We start from the raw sequence: 17,368 nt of genomic DNA on the forward strand, positions 1-17,368 counted from the left end.
GGGGCCGGCGGAGGCTGCGCGCGCGCGCGCGCGCCGCCGTGGCTGCGGGCCCCTGACTCCTCGACCTTACCCTCCCGCAGTCAACGCCGCGCCTGGCGCGGGGTGGGGAACATGGGCGCCTCGGCCTCCAGGGGTCGGCCCGCCCGGGTCCCCGCGCCGGAGCCCGAACCCGAGGAGGCGCTGGACCTGAGCCAACTGCCGCCCGAGCTGCTCCTGGTGGTGCTGAGCCACGTGCCCCCACGCACGCTGCTGGGGTGCTGCCGCCGGGTGTGTCGGGGCTGGCGCGCCCTGGTGGACGGCCAGGCCCTGTGGCTGCTCATCCTGGCCCGGGACCACGGCGCCCTGCTGCCGCTCGCCCGCAGCTGCCTGCCCCCCGCCCGCGACGGCCGGCCCTGCCTCCTGGGCCGCTTCTGCGAGCGCCGACCGATCGGACGCAACCTCATCCGCAATCCCTGCGGCCAGGGTGGGGAACGCAGGCTGGGCGGGGGGTGGGGGCGGTCTACCACCCGGGAGCGGGTGGGAGGGCCCGGGGGCGGAGCCTCATCGGAGCCGGTGGGAGGCGGCGGCCGGCTGGTGGGCGGGCGAGGAACTTGGGCGCAAGCCTTTTTTATTTAACAGAAGGCCTCCGGAAATGGATGGTGCAGCACGGTGGGGACGGCTGGGTGGTGGAGGTAAACAGGTCAACGGTGCCTGGGGCCCCCTCGCAGACCTGCTTCGTGTCTTCCTTCAGGTGAATGCCCCTACCCCGCAAGGGCCAGGGCCGTTGTGAGCAAGACCTGCCTGTTCTAGTGACCTTTCTCCCTCTTTACTAGCTGGTGTCGGAAGAAGCAGGTCTTGGACCTGGAGGAGGAGGGCTTATGGCCAGAGCTGCTAGATAGTGGCAAGATTGAGATTTGTGTCTCCGACTGGTGAGTATGATGATAAAAACAGCCCTTTGCTCAGCTCTGACCACCTGCGCCGCGCCGTGACCATTGCATGGGTGACTTCATTTAAGCCTTCTGTAGCAAACCCTGACAGATAAAGTGAAGATCAGGGAGGTGAATGACTTAACCCCTCCCCTCCTCCACCCCTCTCCCGGGGAACTGGATTGCAAGATGCCAGATTGGAATCCAAGTACCGAGGACTTGGCCTAGACCAGTCTGATCTGTGAATGAGATGCTCCTTGCCATAGGAGGAGGCACTGGAGGATAGTTAGCTAAGTTTACATTCTGGAGCCAGACTTTCCAAGTCCAGATCGTGGCTCTGCAACTTTGTGGCTTTGGGTGAGTCACAGCGTGCCTCAGTTTCCCCATCTTTACAAGGTAGGGTTACATGTCAGGTACATAGCCAGCGCTTTAAATTTTTTTTTTTTCAACGTTTATTTATTTTGGGGACAGAGAGAGACAGAGCATGAACGGGGGAGGGGCAGAGAGAGAGGGAGACACAGAATCGGAAACAGGCTCCAGGCCCCGAGCCATCAGCCCAGAGCCCGACGCGGGGCTCGAACTCCCGGACCGTGAGATCGTGACCTGGCTGAAGTCGGATGCTTAACCGACTGTGCCACCCAGGCGCCCCTAGCCAGCGCTTTATAAGCGTGAACTGTTTTAGTGTTTTGTTTTTTGAGCCTTGATCCTGTGAGAATGTGTATTTCACGACCTCAGATCTTTAAGAGAGTTTCAGGAGCATTTGAGAGGTTCCCAAAGAGGAGGCGATTTGCCCTGGTGGCACAGCTGGGGCTCGGTGAGACCTGGCATGAGGCTCAGACCCCTCTGACTCCAGAGCTCATCGTGCTCTGTAGTGATGGTCTTGAAACTGGAGTACCTGAAGACTTTTCAAGGGGTACATGACCCAGATAATTTTTAAGGGAGGCAGTTCCAGGTCTGCTACAGCTGTGTTCCCTGTTCTAAAATTATCAGCTACACATCACATCTCGGAGGGGAGCATCATATGGTTGTCCTTTCCTGGCCCTTTCTCACAGTCCGCCAGTTTTTACAGAAAAACCAAGCCCCTCACTAGGGTGTGTGGTCCCCCCGGATGTAAAGACTTCTGGAGAGTCAGGCAGAGTGACCGCTTGAAATTTCAGCCTTACCTAATTCACTTTTAATTTCAAGCGGTCACTCTGCCAGCCGGCGCTGGAATCATGTTGGTAGGGTATCCACTATGACCCAAGGTCCCCAGGCAGACAGAGGTAACTCCCGGCAGCCATAATATTCCAAAGGCCCAGAGATGACCTCCCAGAAGCTGAGAGCAGAGGCCATCCGTACCTTGGGACAAGGCTAAATTCTTTTCTATGCAATATCTTTTCAACAATTCCAGATGATTCCAATCCACAGCAAAGGCCGGGAACCACTACTGGGTAATAATTCAGTCCCAAAGGAAAACTGAACGCTTAGAGCTTTATGGTCACAGGAAAAAAATTTTTAATTTCTTTTTCTTCTTCCTTTTTTTCTTTTTTTGTTTTTTGTTTTTTGTTTGTTTTGTTTTTGAGAGAAAAAGAGCAAGTCCAAGTAGGAGAGAGGCAGAGGGAGACGCAGAATCTTAAGCAGGCTTCACACCCAGCACGAAGCTGGGCACGGGGCTCGATCTCACAACCGTGAGATCCTGACCTGAGCCAAAACCAAGAGTCGGATGCTTAACCGACTGAGCCACCCAGGTGCCCCTCCCCCCCCATTAATTTCTATTCACATATACATTTTGGTCTGCGGTTGGCATAGAGCAGTGTGAAAGGGCAACCAAAAAGTCAGGAGAAAATAAAAAAATGTCACCATCACATGAGGACAAAATTGTGTGGCAGATGGAGAGCGGACGTCTCATTTTAAGAACAATGTGAAGTCTCTGAAGGAAGAAACTTACTTGTATTTTTTTTAGTTTTTTGAATGTTCATTTTTGAGAGAAGGGGGGGCGCAGAGAGAGGGAGATACAGAATCTGCCGCAGGCTCCAGGCTCTGAGCTGTCGGCACAGAGCCCGACGCGGGATTGGAGCCCATGAGCTGCGAGATCACGCCCAGCCGACTGAGCCACCCAGGCGCCCCTTATTTGTGTATTTTTGTAGTCCGTTACCCCTAAGTTGTAAACTTTGACTTCTAGCATCAAAAGGGTACATATTTTATTTTATTTTTTTAAGTGTACATATTTTAGGTGTGCAGCTCAGTGAGTTATCACAAAATGAACACATCCGTGTTACCAGCCCCTTTCCCATCACTACACACCCGAGAGTAGTTGCCGTCCTGAATTCTGTTAGAATAGGTAAGTTTTGTCCATTTTTGTACTCCGGACAGAGAGAGTCCTATGGCATATAATTTGTATCTGGCTTCTTCTTTTTTTTTTTTTTTTTTTGTTTATTTTTGAGAGAGAGCACAAGTGGGGTAGGGGCAGAGAGAGGGGGAGACACAGGATCCAAAGCAGGCTCTGCGCTAAACGTAGAGAGCCCGATGCGGGGCTCGAACTCATGAACTGTGAGATCATGACCTGAGCCGAAGTCAGACACTTAACTGACTGAGCCACCCAGGCACCCCTCCCCTGGTCGTTTTAAATGACTGACATGAAAATTATCTTTTAAAATATTAACATGCAGGGGCCCCTGGATGGCTCAGTGGATTAAGCTGACTTCGGCTCAGGTCATGATCTCACGGTTCATGAGTTCGAGCCCCGCATCCGGCTCTGTGGTGACGGCTCGGAGCCTGGAGCCTGCAGCCTGCTTCAGATTCCGTGTCCCCCTCTCTCTCCGCCCCTTCCCTGCTCATGCTCCGTCCTTCTCTTTCAAAATCAGATAAACATTAAAAACTTTTTTTTTTAATTTTTTTTAACGTTTTATTTATTTTTGAGACAGAGAGAGACAGAGCATGAACGGGGGAGGGGCAGAGAGAGAGAGAGAGACACAGAATTGGAAGCAGGCTCCAGGCTCTAAGCCATCAGCCCAGAGCCCGACGCGGGGCTCGAACTCACGGACCGCGAGATCGTGACCTGAGCTGAAGTTGGACGCTCAACCGACTGAGCCACCCAGGCGCCCCAAAAACATTTTTTTTAATAAAAACGAAATGGAAAAGTAAAATGTCGGTGTATACATTGGACAGTGGTACATCTTTTGCCACCATTTAAACGTAGAAAGAGCACTTTCCATTGTCACCTTAATACTATGGGAGGAGGTGCCTTGAAGACCAGTGCTCCAGGTCACTGTTCAGAAAACGGATGTGCTTGCAGACCAGCCGGGGAACTCCGTTTAATGCAGATTCTGCTTCATGGGGTCTGCAGTGGGGCCAAGCTCCCAGGGGACGCTGGGCGTGCTACAAAATTTGTGTATGCAAATTTTGGATTTGCATACATGGGGAGACCATTTGCGGGGGGGGGGGGGAAGCGGGGAGGCAGGCAGACACCCAAAGAGACAAGTGGGCTAGTCCAGCCTTCAAGGCCTCCCTCCCTCCACAGGTGGGGAGCCCGACACGACAGTGGCTGTATGTACCGACTCCTTGTCCAACTTCTAGATGCCAACCAGACGGTCCTGGATAAATTCTCTGCTATGCCTGTTCCCATCCAGCAGTGGAACAACAATGTCTGCTTTCAGGTGAGTCTCTGACAGGGACACGGGGAGAGGGTGGTGGGGCCTGGGACGGTTATCTGTTGCATAACAAATGACCCCAAAACTTAGTGGCTTTACGTCAACGGCAGTCATTTTGGTACTTCTTGTGGTTTCCTTTCTTTTATTTAATGTTTATTTTTGAGAGAGAGAAAGAGCGCCTGCGCAAGGGAGCGGGGAAGGGGCTGGGGGGGTGGGGGGCGGCGGACAGAGGATCCACGGCTTCCACGCCCACCGCGGTGAGCTGGACGCAGGGCTCGAACTCACGAACCGTGAGATCACGACCTGAGCTGAAATCAGACGCTCAACTGACTGAGCCTCCCAGGCGCCCCATCTTCTCGTGGTTTCTATAAGGAGGGCTCTGTTGGGTGCTTCTGGTTCCCGTGTGTGTGAACAGCGGCTGGTGGCTTCGTCAAGAGTCCCAGAGAGCTTTGTTGTGCGTTGTCTCTGCCAGGGCTGGTTTGGATTTCCTCGTGGCATGGCCACCTCAGGGCAGCCAGACTGCTTACTGGTGGCTCAGGATCCCTCGAGGAGGGTTCTAGAGAATGCAGGAGAAGCTGCCTTGCCTTTTCTGACCCAGCTTTGGCACTCACTTGGCGACGGTCACTTAGCATCACTTCCGCCACCCTCCGGGTTACAGACAGACCCACCCAGGCTCAAGGGGACGGGAATTAGAATGAGGAACCGTGGGATTCCATCTGCCAGAGAGCCCCACTCCCAGTTTTCGAGAAGAAGGCCGTGGCACAACAGGCTGATCTCTCCTTTACCCGCAGGTCACCCACGTGTTCTCTGACATCAAGATAGGCGTCCGCTTTGTGTCCTTCGAACATTGGGGCCAGGACACGCAGTTCTGGGCGGGTCACTATGGAGCTCGTGTGACCAACTCCAGCGTGGTCGTGCGGGCCCGTCTGTCTTAGTCGAGCGCTATCCTTGCAAAACAACCTGACCTATGCCTTCCAGAACCTGGGACCGTTGGCCAGGCCTTCTCATGAACCAAGGACATGTACCTCCTGGCATCCTGGATACTCCAGAATCCATTCGAGGGTCCTGCTGGGCCCCCTCTTCAGGTTCTGGAAACTACTAGAAGGAAGAAAGTTCCTCCATCACATCTACCTACTGCTGTTGTAGGGCAGGGGGGACGACACAGGTGAGCACCCAGGAATGCTGGTCCTGGAGAGGGCTCTTCACCCTCACCCCGGAGGTCCTCTGATTCAACCCCAACCCCCCTCTACCCTTGTCTCCTCTTGTTTCTGCTTCGGGGGTTTCATTGGTCCCTTTTGGGCACCCCCCTCATCTCTGAAGTAGAATCTTGTCCTTGTGGCTGGGAAGATTCCAGCCACCTTGGGTGGCAAACTTCACCTCCTGAAGCTTCGGGGTTGGGACCAGATCTCGCAGTGGAAAGTCAACTAGCTCAAAAAACGTTTGGAGATCCTCAGGGACCCCTGGGATTGTGTGGTGTATAAAATTATTTTTTACTTTGAAACGTTTCGCGAACGTTGGGAGAATAATATATCCGCCACGGCCACCTGCCGGTCGTATGTAATACATTTATTATTTTGCCAAAAGTACCTGGGATCTTTTCGGTACGAGTCTGATGTTACTGTCTTGGTTACTACTTGGTCCGAAAAAACAAACTGTCCCGGTGGAGGAGGGAGAACTACAGAAGAAAACCCCAATAGAAGGTGTTTCAGTAGGAAAGAACAGAAGCGTTAGAACAGTAATATTTCCCAAGCCCCAAGGAAACCATCGATTCAGACAAAGATTTTCAACCAGGGTCAAAAGTATTAGGCAGACAGTGGATGTAGGTACAGTAATCACACTGGCAACACAGTTGTGACTTTCTAACGTTTATTTTTGAGAGGGAGACAGAGCACGAGTGGGGGAGGGGCAGAGGGAGAGGGAGACCCAGAATCCGAAGCAGGCTCCAGGCTCTTGAGTGGTCAGCGCAGAGCCCGACATGGGGCTCGAACTCGTGAACCGTGAGATCATGACCTGAGCTGAAGTCGGATGCTTAACCGACTGAGCCACCCAGGTGCCCCTGGGACTTTCGAGATGGAGCCAGGGTTAGGCTGTCCTCACACCAGTCCAGGGTCACGGCTCACTCACTGCTGGTGGGTCAGTGATCTGTTCTAGGTCTCTCTCTCTTTGTTTTAAGATTTTATTTTTATTTTATTTTATTTTTAAATGTTCATTTTTGAGAGAGAGTGCGAGCGAGTCTCGGGGGGAATGGGCAGAGAGAGAGGGACAGGATTCAAAGCAGGTTCTGCACTGACAGCAGAGAGCCCGATGTGGGGCTCGATCATGACCTGAGCCAAAGTCGGACGCTCAACCGACTGAGCCACCCAGGCACCCCAAGATTTTATTTTTAAATAATCTCTACACCCAGCGTGGAGCTTGAACTCATAACCCGCAGACCAAGAGTTGCGTGCTCTACTGAGTGAGGCAGTCAGGAGACCCTAGATGTTCTGGGTGTTCTGATGTGATCCACATGAAGTGGGTCTCACCGTTTTCCACCCAGAACTGCTCGCTTGGAGGGTCAGGCTTTCAGCCCCGTCTTTCCATAGAAGGGAAACACCGGCAAAGAGGCAACCAGACGAGCCCAGAAGTGGCTTTCTTTTTTTTTTTTTTTTTTGCCAGTTTCTTAAAAAAGGAGTTGCGGCAGGTTGAAACAGACCTAAGAGTCGTGACCAGATGGAGTGTGTGGGCCTGGAGTAAAGACTGGTTTGGACAATTCAGCTCTAGAGAGCATTTTTGGGTCAACTGGGGGGATTTGGATATGAGGAATATGAAAAACATTTACAGGAAGGAAAAGGTAGAGGCCATTGCTTTGAAAAAAAAAGGCAGCAATATAATTTTTTTTTCAACGTTTTTTTTTATTTATTTTTGGGACAGAGAGAGACAGAGCATGAACGGGCGAGGGGCAGAGAGAGAGGGAGACACAGAATCGGAAACAGGCTCCAGGCTCTGAGCCATCAGCCCAGAGCCCGACGCAGGGCTCGAACTCACGGACCGGACCGTGAGATCGTGACCTGGCTGAAGTCGGACGCTTAACCGACTGCGCCACCCAGGCGCCCTTATAATTTTTTTTTTAATTTAATTTATTTTTGAGAGAGAGAGAGAGAGATGGACAGAGCGCTAGTGGGGGAGGGACAGAGAGAGAGAGAGAGAGACACAGAACCCGAAGCAGGCTCCAGGCCCCAAGCTGTCAGCTCAGAGCCTGACCGTCCGACGCAGGGCTCGAACCCACAAACTGTGAGATCGTGACTTGCGCCGAAGTTGGATGTTTAACCGACTGAGCCACCCAGGCACCCCAAGCAGCCATATAATTTAATTTAACTTTGGCACCTATATTGTATGTATACACCTACGTGTGTGTGTGTGCGCGCGCGCGCGCCCCCAAGTTAAATGATACTACTTTATGCACACACACGTATTTCTATCCTGGAGTACCTTCTGAATGTGCATGTGTATATAGGTAGGTAGGTAGGTGTATATATGCAGAAGAATAAGAATATTAACTATGGAGGCACCTGGCTGGCTCATTCAGTAGAGCGTGTGACTCTTGATCTAGGGTTGTGAGTTCAAGCTGTACGTTGGGCACAGAGCTTACTTAAAAAAAAAAAAAAAAAAAAAAAAAAAGGCAGTGAACTACAGGGTTATGGGGTTACTGCAAAAAGACATGGAAAGTGCCCTCCAATGCAGTTTCCCCCCCCCAGAACTAATCTTTTTATTTATTTTTATGTTTGTAAATTTTTTTATTTTTTTATTTTTTATATATATTTTTTTAATGTTTATTTATTTTTTTATTTTTTTAATTTTTTTTTTAATTTTTTTTTCGATGTCTATTTATTTTTGGGACAGAGAGAGACAGAGCATGAACAAGGGAGGAGCAGAGAGAGAGGGAGACACAGAATCGGAAACAGGCTCCAGGCTCTGAGCCATCAGCCCAGAGCCTGACGCGGGGCTCGAACTCACGGACCTCGAGATCGTGACCTGGCTGAAGTCGGACGCTTAACCGACTGCGCCACCCAGGCGCCCCAATTTTTTTTTTTCAACGTTTATTTATTTTTGGGACAGAGAGAGACAGAGCATGAACAGGGGAGGGGCAGAGAGAGAGGGAGACACAGAGCATGAACAGGGGAGGGGCAGAGAGAGAGGGAGACACAGAATCGGAAACAGGGTCCAGGCTCTGAGCCATCAGCCCAGAGCCCGACGCGGGGCTCGAACTCCCGGACCGCGAGATCGTGACCTGGCTGAAGTCGGACGCTTAACCGACTGCGCCACCCAGGCGCCCCTAATGTTTATTTATTTTTGAGACAGAGAGAGACAGAGCATGAACGGGGGAGGGTCACAGAGAGAGGGAGACACAGAATCTGAAACAGGCTCCAGGCTCTGAGCTGTCAGCACAGAGCCCGACGCGGGGCTCGAACCCACCGACCGCGAGATCGTGACCTGAGCCGAAGTCGGATGCTTAACCAACCAAGCCACCCAGGCGCCCCTGTAAATTTTTTTAAAGGTTATTTAATTTTAAGAGAGAGAGAGAAAGTGAGAGTGGGGGAGGGGCAGAGAGAAAGGGGGAGAGAGAGAATCCAAGCAGGCCCTGCACTGTCAGCACAGAGCTTGGATCCACGAACCGTGAGATCATGACCTGAGCCGAAGTTGGATGCTTAACCGACTGATCCACCCAGGCGCCCCTATTTAGTTACTTATTTATTTAACGAGATCTTTACACCCAAGGTGGGGCTTGAACTCACAACCCGGAGATCAAGAGTCACATGCCCTATGCCAGCCTGGCGCCCCCAGAAATAACCACGTTTAAAGGCATCTTTGCCGACAGAGTGTTCGCTTATTTTATTTTGTCACGGAGAATTTGAAATATAAACAAAAGCAAAGAGAAGAGTATTGTAACCTCCGTGTATCTATCTCCCAGCAAAAGTTTTACCAGCTTATGGCCAGTCCTCCATCCACATCCCCATGGATTCTCCCCTCTTCCATATTATTTTTTTAATATGTTTTTATTTTGCAGCAACTTCAAACTTAACAGAGAAGTCGTAGGTATGGCACAAAGATTTTTTGCCCCTGAAACACCTAATACATTTTCATCATCACAGCAAAATTCTTGAGTGTGTATTCTCTATGTATGAGGTCATTCTCCTGTAAGACTACAATATAGCAATGCAAACCATGACGGTCATGTCAATTCAGTGACTGCCCCCAAAGAGCTAACGTAGCTGGCCTCCCCTTAAAAAGGACTGATTGCAGTGTGCCTGGGTGGCTCCGTTGGTTAAGTGTCTGACTTTGGCTCAGGTCATGATCTCACGGGTCGTGGGTTTGAGCCCCGCGGGGGGCTCTGTGCTGACGGCTCGGAGCCTGGAGCCTGCTTCGGATTCTGTGTCTCCCTCTCTCTCTGCCCCTCCCCTGCTTGCACTCTGTCTTTCTCTGTCTCTCAAAAATGAATAAACGTTAAAAAAAAATTAATTAATTAAGAGAGAGAGAAGCCTGATTGCAACATTGGCTCATGGCTGACATCTGGGAAAGTGAATTTTGGAAGTTTTCCCTGCCATTACCAAACCAGTCAGGGTGGCTCATTGCACAAATATTTAGTATGGTTTATGGTAAACGCTTGCTTTCATTCTGGGAGTTTGGAATTTGGGTACGAGCCAGGACCCCACCCCCCCAACCCTGGGAAACCCTAGGGTCCTGAGTCTCTGATGACCTTCCCTGGATATCACACACCTGCTGGGTCAGGAGTACACTCTGTGTGACCCCTCAGGGAAGGGAGAGGACACGAGGAACCGGCACATGGATTCTTCCGGGCTGTCTGTGTCTTTCCCCCTTATTATCTAGCTGTGCGTGCAGTTACACCACTGCGGTCAGTCTCAGGAGTGAGTATAACTATGTACTGAGTTTCAGGAGCGTTATCTGAGCATGAGGGTCATCTTGGGATTATACACACACACACACACGCACACACACACGCACAGTGGTGGCGGCGGTGGGGCTGAAGATCCTGGCTAAAATATCTGGGGAAAAGGGAGAGGAGTGAGGGATGAAGACACCTAGGTGATGTCTGTTGTAAGAGATAAGCCACCTATGGGATTAAAACAATAGGCCCCACCCTTGGGGAGTTGGCTCACAGGATCCCCTCACTGACTTGGGCAGGTGCCAGCCACGGTGAAGAAGATAACTCAGCCTGGTGACGCCTTGGGTGTTTCCCACTTTCTCCCAGGCAGGAGGAGAAAAGGCCCAAACATTCCCCCAGATGAGTTTGGGGTCAAAGCCAATAAACGTGGGGCACCTCGGTGGCTCAGTCGGTTGAGCGTCCAACTTCGGCTCACGTCATGATCTCACGGGTCGTGGGTTTGAGCCCCGCATCGGGCCCTTTGCAGTCAGTGCACAGCCGGCTTCAGATCCTCTGTCCCCCTCACTCTCTACCCCTCCCCTGCACGTGCTCTCTTTCTCTTTCTTAAAATAAATAAAACGTTAAAAAAAAAAAAAAGGACAGTAAATATTAGTTTGTAGTTGCTGTCTGCTCTAGGTGGGAGGAGAAAGGGTTAAATCCATTCCCCGGGTGGATCAAAGTTTTAGGTAAGCCCAAGGGAGCACGATGGAAAAGAAACTTGCCAGCCCTTCAGCCTGGAGGCCACAGCAGCCCCTCCTACCCCACCAGGATCTCTGAGCAGCTGTGATGTTAACCTGGTAAATGCTGAATTAAATGCTAAATTATTTCTTTTTCTTTCTTTGCTTGCTTGCTCTCTTTTCTTTATTTGCTTTCTTCTTTCACTTTCTTTCTTTCCTTTTTTCCTTCCTTTTTTTCTCTTTCCTTCTCTCTTTTACTTCTTTCTTCCTTCCTTTCCTTCCTTCCAATGCTATCCATCAATTATATCTCAAAGAAAAAGGGAAATTTGAAAAATGGCTTTGTATCTTAACGGCCATTTCATCTGGATGTATGATTAAAATAATCAATGATCAATGTCTACGTATATGTATATATACCCCTATATATGTGTGTGTGTGTGTGTGTGTGTGTGTGTTTTCTGTTTATTATGACAGCTTGACGGCTTAAAAGACCTTCTTGACTGGGGAGACAGTGTGCCTCCTGGCCGATTCTTAGAGACCACAAAGAACCCTACAGGAGCCTGCCTGTGGTAGGAAAACAAACCAATCCAGAGCCAGACCTCCTCCACTTGGCTCCAGCACCCCTGGGGGCAATATTCCTCTGCTTCACCACCCCAGGGCTGGGTGCCAGGCAACTAGGAACCACCCCTGTAGTCTGAGTCGTGAAATCATGCACGCTGACCGGTCCCAAATGGTTCACCCTGCCCTGCCTTTCCCCAGGACACCCCAACAAAAGTGGTGGCCTAAACCTTCCCCCACCTAGGTCTCGCCTCTCGCCTCCCGGCCACACTGTGTCTTTCCCATGTGGCCCTGTGTGGCACACCTCCTGGCTCTGGGACCTGTGAGTGTAATAAACTGATTTCCTGAGCCTCTCCTCTGTCTTCCCTTGTGCCTGCACCCCCACACCCCACAGACCATCTCGTGAGAGAATACGAAACAATATAATGTCATATGCTTGTAATATACACTGGAGAGATTATCCGGGTCAGGGAAAGCTACAAAAAACAAGATGTGTGTGTGTGTGTGTGTGTGTGTGTGTGTGTGTGTGTGTGACACTGTCTTGTTTTTGCCGCCAATGGGGGTATTGGAAACAGAACGAGTACAAGGCTCCATAAATGATATTTGCTATAATTTTGGCCTATTAGAGCCTTTGGAGAAAAGGAGACAATATGAAAATAGAGGCCATCTTCAGTCTACAAGCAGATAACATGTGGAACAGTTTTAGTTTGCTGCTGAGGCCTTGTGGAAATCACATGCCCGACCCTCTGTGGCTGTTGATTTTCCAGCCTGGTGCGCACACACACACACACACACACACACACACACACGTATATATCGTATACCTGAAAAAGTCTTTATTTTGCCTTTGTTTATTAGTTGTTTTTTTTTAACAGAATTTTTCTCTTTTTTTTGAAAAATGTTTAAAGTTCATTTTATGTATTTATTTAGAAAGAGAGAGCCCGTGAGGGAGGGGCAAGAGAGAGAGGGAGAGGGAGAGACAGAAACCCAAGCAGGCTCCACGCTGTCGGCACAGAACTCACGAACCACGAGATCACGACCTGAGCCGAAATCAAGAGTCCGAGGCTTAACCAACTGAGCCATCCAGACGCCCCTAAACAGAATTTTTCTTTGAGAGCAGTTTCAGGTTCTTAGCGAAACTGAGCAGGAAGCACCGATCCCGATCCCCTGTATCCTCTCCCCGCACACAGGCCAGCCCCCCCCCCCCCCCCGCCACCGCTACCAACAACTCCCACCAGAGAGGGACTCTTGTGACAATCCATGAGTGTACGTCCACACTTTACTTATGACCCAGTGTCCACTGTTCAGCCTTGGTGTCCTGCGTTGAGTGGGTTGAATGGGTTTGGACGAACGTATACTGATGTGCGCAGTAATGGACGTGTATCCACATTATAGTATCATGCAGAATAGTTTCACTGCTCTGCCTCTTGATCACCCCCTCCTCCTGACCCCTGGCAACCGCTGATCTTTTACTGGCTCCTTTGTTTTGCCTTCCAGGATGTCATGGCTGAAATCATACAGTAGGTAGCCTTCTTCAGCTTGGCTTCTTTCGCTTAGTGATAATGCATTTAAGGTTCAGCTCTTTTTTTTTTTTTTTTAACGTTTATTGATTTTTGAGACAGAGAAAGACAGAGCGTGGGTGGGGGAGGAGCAGAGAGGGAGGGAGACACCGAATCCCAAGCAGGCTCCAGGCTCCGAGCTGTCAGCACAGAGCCCCACGCGGGGCTCGAACCCATGAACTGGGAGATCATGACCTGAGCCGAAGTCAGACGCATCAACCGACTGAGCCACCCAGGCGCTCCCTGTCTTCTCACTGCCTTGGAGTGTATCCTTTCGAGTAGATCAATTTGAGCTCTAAGACTGATAAGGTACCAGGGGCTTAGGGAAGCTTTTCTCATCATTTGGACTTGGAACAAGATCTTTGGGTTCCTTCACAGAGCTCTGCCTCTGCCAAAGAAAAGCCTCTGGCTTTTTTGGATTCCTGAATTCACAGATCCTAATTGCCTGGACCTGACTCTAAGCCAAAACCTGACATTGTCTGCTGTGGACTGTTTCCTTCTCAGCTTGAACTGTGCTCCGTGGAAAGCAGGCGTGCCCTCAAGGAACAGGGCTTAACTCTGGGAGGCTGGCAGATTTAAGACGCCCCTCTGTGGGACCCTAAGCTGGGCAAACATCCTGGATGCTGGCTGGACCATCTGGGTCACCTAAGAATGCCCACAGGAAAAGGCTTCTTTTTTAGCGGAACTGTCTAAAATCAAGCTACTGCTCAGCCCTCTCTTTCTGGTGCGGATACGAACTTCTAATGCAGTACTAGCTTGTGATCCCTGCCAAAGGCTGCAAGCTGGGAAAGGTCATATCCCAGGACTGTGACCCCTGTGGGCACTCCTAACAGATTGGACTCTGGACCCCTGTAGGGCGGGGAATGTCGCCCAGCTGTCGACTTGTGTTCTGCTTTCTCAGCTGCGGTTTGCAACAATGAACTCACAGTGAATCCACTTCCCTCCTCTTTCCCCTGATGCATGAACTTCTGGAAGGCAGCTTGTTTACTAAATGCAGCTGTCCTCAGAATGAGAGGGATCTTTTCCAGACCGCTCACTGGATAAAGGGTCAGGACGAAGATAGCCCCATGTTTATCGACTGGAAGACTTAGTATTGGTAAGACGGCCGGCCATACTCTCCAAACTGATCTACAGACTCAATATAATCCCTATCAAAATTCCAACTACCTTTTTTGCAGAAATGGACCAGCTTATCCTAAAATTCATACGGAATTTCAAGGAGCCCCAGAATGCTAAAATAATTTTAAAAAGAAAAAAAGTGGAGGATTCACACTTTCAGGTTTCAAGACTTACTATAAAGCTCCAGTAATCAAACCAGTGTGGTACTGGCATAAGGACAGACATATAGATCAGTGGAATAAAACTGAGAGTCCAGAAATAAACTCATATCTACAGTCAATTGATTTTCAACAAGTATATCATTACCATCCAATGGGAAGAGAATTGCTTTTTCAACAAATGGCGTGGGACAACTGGATGACCATACGTAAAAGAATGAAGTCGGATCCTTACCTCACGCCATCTAGAAAAAATCAACTCACAGTGGATCAAAGACTTAAATCTAAGACACAAAGCTCTAAAGTTCTTAGAAGAAAATAACGAGGTAAATCTTCATGACCTTGGATGTGACAATTGATTCTTAGATATGGCACCAAAAGCACAAGCCACAGAAGCAAAAACATAGATAAATTGGACTTCCTCAAAGTTAAAAACTGTGTGCATCAAAGGACACTATCAAGATAGTGAATGGGGCGCCTGGGTGGCTCAGTCGGTTGAGGGTCTGGTTTCAGCTCGGGTCATGATTACACAGTTTGTGGGTTCGAGCCCCGCATCTGGCTCTGTGCTGGCAGCTCAGAGCCTGGAGCCTGCTTCGGATTCTGTGTCTCCCTCTCTGTCTATGCCCCACCCCGACTTGTGTGCTCTCTCTCTCTCTCTCTCTCTCTCAAAAATAAAAAACATTTAAGGGGCGCCTGGGTGACTCACTTGGTTAAGCATCTGACTTCCGCTCAGGTCATGATCTCACAGTTTCTGAGTTCAAGCCTCGCGTCGGGCTCTGTGCTGACAGCTCAGAGCCTGGAGCCTGCTTTGGATTCTGTGTCTCCTCCTCTCTCTCTCTCTCTGCCTCTCCCATGCCCATGCTCTGTCTCTCTCTGTCTCTCAATCATAAATAAACGTTAAAAAAAAATTGTTTTAAATAAATGAATAAGTCAACTTGAAAAAATGTTTTTAAAAAGTTTGGGGAAACAATGTCAAGTGATGATTACTGAGCCAGCCACACTGATTTTGTAACAAAAAAGGAAAAACACAGTCTGGGTACCTGGGAGGGACCGGTGATGAGGGAGAGACATCAGTGGTCTGTGTCTTTGAGACCTTCTCCAGGAAGAGCTGCTCCCCTCTCCCACGGGAAAAGCCAGGGAATGCCAGCTCTTGCCTTTCTAAGCTGCCAGACCGCTTTGAATTCAGACTCGGATCCCCGCCCCCGCCGTGTCTGTCCCTCCAACTGGTCACCCCTGACAGAGCCCGCTGGGCGACAACAGCAGGTGCCCACGCTCACAAACCGGGCCTCGCGGAAAAGCAGTGCCTGGAACTGCCTGCTTCAGGCGGTCCCTCTGAAAGCAAGGCCTGAGCTGAACTGTCGGGACTCGTCTGGCAACCCTGCGGGGACGGAGGGGAGAAGGCCCAGGGCGGAGGGCACGCAGGAGGCCCCGTTAACCTGTCCTGCCTGACCGGTGCGTGTCCTGCTTGGTGCGTCCTAACAAGGCTAGGCTCTTTGCTTCCAGGGGTCCCCCGTGTACCCTCTGGGGTTGTTCCTTGTGTGTCCTGTCCAGTCCGCTTCAGATTGGTGACCGGCATCTGCTGGCCTAAGGTGATGCCTCGGGCCAGGCACAGAGGTTCCTACGGAAGCTTGCGGAAGCCACTTGGCTTTCTAGAACAGACCATTACGGATAATGGGATCTACTGGAACTGGCTAAATCCATGACGCTGGGGGCCTAGCTGAGGCCGGTGTTGCGAGCTGGCCGCGCCGCCTTGTGGGGCGATGATGATACTGATGATAATTTTGCTGTAAAGGTGCCTTGGCCTCAGGTCGATGGAGCGGGTGCGGAGAAGCTTAGCGGGCCTGAGAGAGCGATCCTGGCAAAGACCTGCTCACAAGGTCGGCCAGTGGCTGGCATCTGGGAGCGTGGCATCCGGGCCGTTCTCCTCACTTCCGGCTTGACAAGGGTTGTTCACTGAGCTAGGACTGTGCCAACGTGGTTGGTGCCGAGCACGTGTCTTCCTTCTTGGATCCGAAACTTTTGGTCCATGCTCGCAGAGGCTGCCCGCGTGGCCCCCCCGTCAAAACCTTGGATGCTGAAATCCTAACGGGCTTCCTTGGGCTCAGGTTGTTGCTACATTTTTGTTGTGCTCAGTGACCCTTCAGGGGGAGGAGGGAGCGTCAGGTAACCCAGCTGCGCCCTTTCCCTGGATAACTTGGCCGCGTATCCTTAGTACGTTGCCGTAATAAATCTGAGCTGACTGCAACCGTACGCTGAGTCCCATGAGTCCTTCTCGAAGATCTGGGGTGCCAGAGTGGCTCAGTCGGCTGCATCCAACTTTGGCTTAGGTCATGATCTCACAGTTCATGAGTTCGAGCCCCGGATAGGGCTCTGTGCTGACAGCACAGAGCCTGGAGCCCGCTTCGGATTCTGTGTCCCGCTCCACCCACCTGCTCCTCCTCCCCCGCTCATACTGTCTGTCTGTCTCTCTCTCTCTCTCAAAAATAAATAAACATTGGGGCACCTGGGTGGCTCAGTCGGTTGGGCGTCCGACTTCCACTCAGGTCCTGATCTCGCAGTCTGTGAGTTCGAGCCCGAGTCGGGCTCAAACCTGGAGCCCGCTTCGGATTCTGTGTCTCCCTCTCTCTCTCTGACCCTCCCCCGCTCATGCTCTATCTCTCTCTCTCTCTCTCAAAAATAAACGTTTAAAATAAATAAATAAATAAATAAATAAATAAACAAATAAACCATAAGAAAAAGAAAGAAAGAAAGAAAGAAAGAAAGAAAGAAAGGAAGGAAGGAAGGAAGGAAGGAAGGAAGGAAGAAAGAAAGAAAGAAAGAAAGAAAGAAAGAAAGAAAGAAAG

At 50.6% G+C, this 17,368-nt stretch overlaps 1 protein-coding gene across 2 annotated transcripts; it reads left to right on the forward strand.

Moving 5' to 3' along the window:
- Positions 1–24: 24 nt before the first annotated feature.
- Positions 25–6,120, forward strand: FBXO27 (F-box protein 27). Of its 2 annotated transcripts, none has more exons than XM_040445920.1 (5): positions 25–463; positions 619–730; positions 813–908; positions 4,405–4,540; positions 5,513–6,120. In XM_040445920.1, the coding sequence occupies exons 1-5, from the start codon at positions 112–114 to the stop codon at positions 5,678–5,680; spliced, it is 864 nt and encodes a 287-aa protein (XP_040301854.1). In that variant the 5' UTR covers positions 25–111; the 3' UTR covers positions 5,681–6,120. The 2 variants fall into 2 exon arrangements, with proteins under 2 accessions (XP_040301854.1, XP_040301855.1); XM_040445921.1 differs by having other exon boundaries at positions 5,326–5,625.
- Positions 6,121–17,368: the final 11,248 nt, after the last annotated feature.

Source organism: Herpailurus yagouaroundi, unplaced genomic scaffold, assembly GCF_014898765.1.
Source record: "Herpailurus yagouaroundi ecotype Mexico unplaced genomic scaffold, PumYag 194, whole genome shotgun sequence".
NCBI classification, from domain to species: domain Eukaryota; kingdom Metazoa; phylum Chordata; class Mammalia; order Carnivora; family Felidae; genus Herpailurus; species Herpailurus yagouaroundi.

What these genes read in the sequence shown, in the direction of transcription:
- FBXO27 (XM_040445920.1), top strand. Translation starts at nt 112, where the DNA reads ATGGGCGCCTCGGCCTCCAGGGGTCGGCCCGCCCGGGTCCCCGCGCCG. An exon ending in TGCTTCGTGTCTTCCTTCAG is followed by an intron (nt 731 to 812) that starts GTGAATGCCCCT and finishes CCTCTTTACTAG; the next exon opens with CTGGTGTCGGAAGAAGCAGG. An exon ending in ACAACAATGTCTGCTTTCAG is followed by an intron (nt 4,541 to 5,512) that starts GTGAGTCTCTGA and finishes TATGCCTTCCAG; the next exon opens with AACCTGGGACCGTTGGCCAG.